Source organism: Epinephelus moara, chromosome 21, assembly GCF_006386435.1.
Source record: "Epinephelus moara isolate mb chromosome 21, YSFRI_EMoa_1.0, whole genome shotgun sequence".
Classification (NCBI taxonomy): domain Eukaryota; kingdom Metazoa; phylum Chordata; class Actinopteri; order Perciformes; family Serranidae; genus Epinephelus; species Epinephelus moara.
In genome coordinates this window covers 38,906,398-38,913,737 of record NC_065526.1, presented here as the reverse complement: position 1 = coordinate 38,913,737, position 7,340 = coordinate 38,906,398, and the positions used below count along the sequence as shown (strand labels likewise).

General features: G+C 45.4%; 1 protein-coding gene across 1 annotated transcript in view; it reads right to left on the bottom strand.

Annotated features, from left to right (window-relative positions):
* Positions 1-264: 264 nt before the first annotated feature.
* Positions 265-7,340, bottom strand: part of LOC126408961 (phospholipid phosphatase-related protein type 4-like) — a 96,364-nt gene continuing 89,288 nt past the window's right edge. Inside the window, exons 9-11 of the mRNA XM_050074784.1 lie at positions 6,244-6,862; positions 5,009-5,165; positions 265-1,243 (exon numbers count right to left, since the gene is read on the bottom strand). Of these exons, the coding sequence (XP_049930741.1) occupies positions 279-1,243; positions 5,009-5,165; positions 6,244-6,862 (1,741 nt within the window). The 3' untranslated portion in view covers positions 265-278. The remainder of the gene's footprint in view (positions 1,244-5,008; positions 5,166-6,243; positions 6,863-7,340) is intronic.

Here is a 7,340-nt window from a genome sequence, read left to right as displayed (position 1 = left end):
AACATTTATTCAGTTGGGATCTAAACTGGCTAGGATGCTGGGGGACACAAATAGCCATATATTGGGCCCTAATGGGTGGGACTAACAAGTTTTTGGCCATCCCCCTTTGGCTGACCCCCTGGTGGTGGACAGATTTAACCAGATTTTCCTTATGTGTGGCCTAATCTGAGATTCTGTATGGCCCATGCAGCATCTCCATTGATTTTTTTTTTTTTACTGGTCGAGTAGGACACATTTTAATCACAGGAGATAGATGGATGATTTCAACACTGAGCGTGTCATTCTTTATAGGCCAACCCCAGAGTAGGAGGCGGGGTGTGAGTCAGGACGGGGCGGGGTAAAGTAGGGGGAGGGGTTGGGCTAGGACGGCCAAACATACCCTGCAACTGCCTGTTGGGGTGGTTGGGGTGGTTGGGGTGGATGGGGTTTTCTTGAAAACTTCGAAGGTTTTCATGGAAACGGTTGCTGCTTTCATTGTCGATGCGGTTACTGTCATCACAGAGGCGGTGGTTATTGTGAAGGTCGGGGGTGGGCCCTCGATCGGGGACGTGGACGATATGGGAGCTGCTCTTCCTCCTCAGGGTGGACTCGCGGCTGGACGAGGCAGCTGATTGGCTGTCTGAGCCACCGTCGCTGCTCGCAGCCGTTCCCTCCACTGGGGTGACCCTGATGGTGGTGATGGCCTGAGGGTGGGGGTGGAATGGAGGCGCAAAGGTGGCAGTAGGGGTGAATGACATATTGGAGTTGGCAGAGTTGGGGTTGAAGTTTGCAGAGTTGGGGTTGAAGTTGGCAGAGTTGGGGTTGAAGTTAAAGTGGGTATTATTAAAGTTGGGGTTGTTAGGGTTAAAATTGGGGTGCTGGAAGTTGTTGGGGTTATTGGGATGTAAGGGATGTAAAGGGTGTACAACATGTGGGTGGTTTGTGTATACACCTCCTCCTCCTCCTCCTCCTCCTCCCCCTCCCCCTCCGTCTCCACCACCTTCACTCTCCGTTTCAGTTCCTGTCACGCTTCTCCGTCCATCCACTGACCCTCCATCTCTCAGCGAATCACAGCTGTCTGTGTGTCTGTTCAGGTCATTAAGGGCGAAACCTGACTGTCGGAGCGAAGCTCGTTGTTCTGGTGGTTTCCATCGCCAGGAGCCACTTCCATCAGTGCTCGGAGGTTTCACCACAGGTTTGTTTGATCTGGACTCTGGGTGGGCTTCAACACGGACTATACTGCCACTTCTCTCTAAACCTCCTCCTAACAGAACAAGACAAATAATCAATAACTCAATAATAATCTTCTACTACTAACAATAATAATCATCATCTTGAATGTTTAAATCCATAAATCTAAAGGTTCAGTTCTCTTAACTGCAGTGACTGCCACGAAGCAGCAGAGTCCAGGACCTGATATATTAGGTCATACTGCTTGCTATTCTTCAGACAGTCCAGACTTTATTCAGTCTTTTGCTGGGAATAAAGTATAGAACTAAGGTAGCCCTTTTTCCATAAAGTCTAAGTAAATCCTTATAGATGCATAACAGTGCTAGAGGCAAAGAGTTGAAATTGATATCCACTGATCATCTGGGAGATTCTGGGAGAGTAACAGATGTGTCTCCCTGAATGCTTAACTGTTCCCTCCAAGGTTAACGCTGGAAAAAAGTCTTTACTTTTGTTTCTGCCAAGAAATCCCACAAACAGACAAAAATCAACAATGTGTCAGTGCGTTTTTATCATTCTTATCTTTTTTGAACTTGTGGGATCTGTGAAAAAAATGAAGATGTATCCTTTACCTGGTCACTGACTGATCTTTTTTTCATTTCAATTTCAAGTTATTTCTGGCAATCTAAAACTAAATCAATCTGCCTCCAATCTAGCAAAGTTTTCATACTATGATGGCAGAATCAGCTCTAGTCTAGGACTAGCTGTTGGTATCCTTTAAATTGCTAATCTTAGGCTTAGTAGGGTGGTTACATGATAAATGGATAAACTTGCATTTGTATAGTGCCTTTCTAAAAGCACTTTACACTACATGCCACATTCACCCATTCACACACACATTCATGCGCTGATGGTGGCAGAAACTGCCATGCAAGGTGCCATACTGCTCACCAGGTTCTAATCAAATCTAATCTAATGTGATCATTCAGTTCAGTCTTAAGAGGTGGACTGTGGGACTGGAGGAGTCAGGGATTGAACTGCACATCTTCTGATCAGCGGATGAGCTGCTCTAGCTCCTGAGCCACAGCTGCTCATCAAGTGAGCGATGGCTTACTTGACGGGCAGGCTATCAATTAGATGCCCTCTCTCCTCTGTGTTTTGCTGATGGGCCCCTGCTGTCCCAGCCTCACTCCCTAGATGCCATCTATTCACTTGGGGGCCCAAGTGGAGTCCCTTCTCATCCAGAACCACTGACTGCCCTTTAAGCGGCTCTGGAGAGGTCTTTGACTGCTTGCCAGTAGGCCCTGCCTCAAACTCCCATGTCCCAGAGTAGCCTTGATGTTGTCATTTCGGCTCATCTATATAAACAGATGTCTGCATATGAAGGCTAACTTGTCAACATACCATATGCAGTGGGTTAAGAGAGATTGCATTTCGGCTATTGCACTCTGCTTCTCCACACAAACTGTTTACCTGCTATTTAAAAGTAACTGGTCAATCTTACTTGGACCACAGATGTAAATCCGAATGCTTCCAGTACCACAATCACTTCAGTATCAAAATCTTGTCCCATCGCCTACATACATCCCATATACAGAATCTGTTCATAGAGATTACGGTGGGGGCCCCAGAGGCTCCAAGTGGATCACGTGACTCAGCATCTTCGATCTTACTGTGGTGCACTTGTAGTCCTTTGTTAAACCGAAGAGGGGGTGGGTCTAGGACTCCTTTGCTGTAGAGCCAAATGCTACTGAGGCACCTGGGAAGCCAAGGCCACTTTCTTGGATATGAGCTCATCTGCCTCTCCAGCTTGACCTTCAAATTTGGAGCTCCATTTAGGGTTAGTGACCACATGAGACATGACAGAAGCCTGAACTGCATGCACGGAAGCTTCAATTTGCCAAGGAGCATGGTCCTATCAATGCTCTTAATGCCACTTGAGGTATTCAGCCAAAGGTATTGCCAAGGCCCAGAAAACCACATTATGGTCTGAACCCTCCTTTCTGGCCACCTGGATCTGACGTCAGATGGTAATAGCATTATAGACAGAGAAGCATAGGATCATTTCTTTGTGGATTGATGTGTCAATCAGATGCCTTCACTCCAAGTATCCTGGCCTGTGCCAGTAGCCTATGAGCCACCACACTAAAGGAGCTTTTCGCTTGAAGTTCAGGAGGCTGATCTGGCTGAAACGTGCTCTTGTCCGCTCCTTACTTCTGCATTTCTTTACCAGGTTCTCAGTTCTTCTCAGTGTTGCAAGCCTGCAACGGTTGTCTTACTACAACAGTTTTATGCCTTCCTTTACCTCCTATGTAGCCTTCATCTATTGATTCTTCAGCTGCCATCTCTCTCTAGCTAGGCAATGAATTTCTTCTGCCTCCTGGACTTGGTCGATGTAGTTTTCCTCATCTCTACTGCTCCAAAACACTCCATTCCGTAGTTGTAGATTAGTTCCACCATCTTCTCTAACTTCCTCATGGTAGCGACCCTGAGCATCTCAGAGACATTGCAGAGGTCACCATTGACCTCTGCACTTGATCAAGGGCTTTTGCCCCTGGATCTTCTTTTCCACTGCAGGCTGGAATGGGCTGAGTTCAGGTTGCTCTCCTGTGCCTTGCATTTCCTCTGCTTGGACAGGATTGTTGATGCCCGGTTTGGGTTTTTTTCCTGCTGCTGAGCTTCATTCAACTGACTCAACCTGCTTCTCAGAAAGTAGCTAATGATGCAAGGTCTCTATTTTCCTTTCTTCAGGCACTCTTTCTTGACCTGATGTATCTTAAGGCCTGTGGTGGAATAAAGTTTTGCAAAGCCTCATATGCAACTCAGGAGTATGTGTCCTTCTGTAGCTGCTGAATCTTAAGATGTGCTGATCATCACATTCGTTGTCTGTTTCGTTCCTTTGTCGTTTACGTTGTTGTCTGCCATTGAGACATCTTCTGCCTGCACTCTCGCTAACTCAGGAGGTAATTTTGGTCACAAAATGTGTTTGGGGCCCTAACAACTTTAGTGCTGGATCCTGTGCCATGGGTAGCTAACCTGTGGGAGCTCCATTTGGGTCTGTTCTCTACAGTTAGCTACCAGCTGTCTTTCAATTCTGTCACAAGATCTTTCCTTTGCCAGCTGCACTTCCACAGCAGTCACTGTATAACCAGATAATCAGATATGCTATAGGGGACTAGTTGTTGGTTTTCCTTAAATTGCAAACCTCAGACATGCTGCCTAGGCTCAGTGGAGTGTTCAATTGGTAAATGGATGGACTTGTATTTATATAGCACCTTTCTAGTTTTCCGACCATTAAAAGTGCTTTACACTACGTGCAACTCCCACGCATTCACACACATTCATACACTCATGGTGGCAGAGACTGCCATGCATGCCATGCATACTGCTCAAAAGGATCCACTCTCATCTCATCTCATTTAATCCAATTTCACCTAATCATTCAGACGCATACTCTTCTTCAGGAGCAATTGATGGTTCAGTTTCTAGTCCAAGGATACCTCGACAAGCTGTGATTATTGATAGCCTCTATCTTAGACCAGTTCTGCTAAAACTAAGACCCTCTTCCTACCTGTAAATATTGTTTTTTTTCCCTACTAAAACAAAAAATGCTTTGAAAGTCTTTCTCCTGCTCTGTTCATTCTTTCCAGTATATATCACTGCCATAAAATTATGTGCCCATATCACTGTATTACCAAAGCCCTCATGCAATTTTTTTGTCATAAAACAATCCACCTTATGGTGTTTGGCAGTAACGCAGTGTAAAAAGTAGGGCAGAGGTCAGCTAAGGCTGCTGGGCTTCAGTATGATGCATTACCACACACCAGATATATGTATATATTTCTCTATTAGCAGTACAGACCTCCTCCTCCCACTGCTCCGGTGGTGGAGGCTGGTGGTGATGGGTCCTGGTCTGTCAGGGCTCGGTACCGAATAGATCCAGTGCAGCTGACGGTGCTTCCACCATCCTCTGAGCGAGGAGAGTGAAGCAGACCCTGCTGTTTGGATAAGGCTATCACCTGGAATAGGAGGATGACAGTGTCAGGTGAACTATTCAATATTTCGCTGCTGGAATGTTTGCTAATTATTAACTGGCTCTTCCTGTAGGTGAAATGCTATTCAGACTAAAAGGCTATTACTGTAGCTGTCCACAAAACATACAGCCTGCACTGAGAGGACATTTATTTACCTATGTAAATACTTGAATTCAGTCTCTTCTGTGCATGCACTATTTTAAGTGAACCTAAATTTGTGAGCTTAATTTATGCTCACAGTTCTTGTACTCATCAGAGATGTGTACTTGATTTAACTAACAGTTATATTTAAATCAACTCAAGATGCTGATTAAAACAACTATTGCCCTTATTGATTTATCAGCTGTACCTTATTTTGTCAATTTAAAGATTCATTGTTTGCTCTATAAAATGCCATAATAGAGAGAATTGGCCATCATTTGTCATTATGATTATCATAAAGCTATCAGAGTCTGAAGTCATGCCTTCATATGGCTTCTTTTGTCTGACAAACATTCAGAACAACAAATGTGTTTATGGAATTCAGTTTACAATTATTTAAGATCGTTGAACATTTGGGAACTCTACTCGGTAAACTTACTAAAAAATCATCCACAAAGTCAACTATAGACCCCATAACCAAAAAGGTTAGGGATCTAAAGCTCTGCAATCTCTCTGTCTAACCTTGCAGGAACAGGGGTTCCACAAAGCTCCGTCCTGGGCCCTCTCCTCTTCTCCCTCTACGCAAGGACACTTGGTGCTGTCGTACACTCAAAAGACTTCTCCTACTATTGGTCTATTCTTCTCATATCCCCCTTCTGACACTCACTGCTTGCCTGCCATATGTCTCAGACTGGATGTCAGTATCACTTAAAGCCAAGATGAGTCTTTGAACTCCAGTATTCTGAACGTGTTTTTGGTTGTTTGAGAGGAATACACTCCCAGTCTTTGATGACATATAGCTTTTACACCTATTGAGTTTGAATACCTCTTCTAAATGAATGTCATATAATGTAATCAAACAAGCACTTAACTTGATAGATCGATAGATAGATTAAGGTGGTGAAGAAAAAGAATAATTCACCTGCATGAGACGAGGCTGTCCTCCAGCACTGAGCGGCCGGCAGGGAATTGTTGTCTTCTCAGCCACTCTCAGCCACTTTTCCCTCACTGACCCACCTCCATCCATAATGCTGTCCTCTGATTCACTCTCCTGATCCTTGCAGGTGAGATTTTCCTCCTCAGGAATGTGAACCAGCTGAGAAGATCCCGGCCGAGACTGAATAGACACTCTGGCTCCACCAGCCAATCCGGTGCTGCCATTATGGGCCATGTGATTATGATTAGTCATAGGAACAGAGCTTGCTGCCAGTTTCATGTACTGAGCTGGGATGTGGGCCCCAGCACGCAACTCTGTTTCCTGACAAGAGATAAGTGTAGGCAGGTGTGTTACCCCACGAAGCTCTGCCTCCAAGCCCATAGCAGAGGGTTCAGAGGAGCAGCGCAGCTCCATGTTCCTCTGAGGAGATGAGGATGATGCTGGCCTTATTCCATCCATCACCTGCAGAGATAGCTTCCTGTTGTCATTTTTATTCTTCCACTGGCTGAGCAGTTGTTTGGATCGGGTTGAGTCCATTGATGCGTGGATGGAGGCATGACGGCGTGGAATGCGACCCTCCTCCAATGAGGAGCCTCCGTGGGACCTGGACGAAGTGGCAAAGAAACATTATAAGGACCAGAGAGAAGAAGACCTCACACATTTTTTTAGTGATGTCACACTCACATTTGTTCACTGGTGACCAGTGAGTATGACAACCACAAATCAAATCAAATCAAACTTTATTTGTAACGCACTTTTCATACATTAAAAATGCAGCACAAATTGCTTCACAGAATAAAAACATACAACAAAAATAGTACATACATATTGAGAACCCGCCCCTCCTACCCCCACATATAAACACACACACACACACACACACACACACACACACACACACACACACACACACAGTCAATATAGTAACATGGCTGGGCACTGAGGAACCAGGTGAGGAAAGAACCACCTATGGGGAGCTCATCCACACTGAGAGGCGTCACAGCCTACGGCCACAGGGAGCGCCGCCTCAGAGACCACCCCGACCCAGATAGACTAGGGTGGACTCCACACATGGTGCAGAG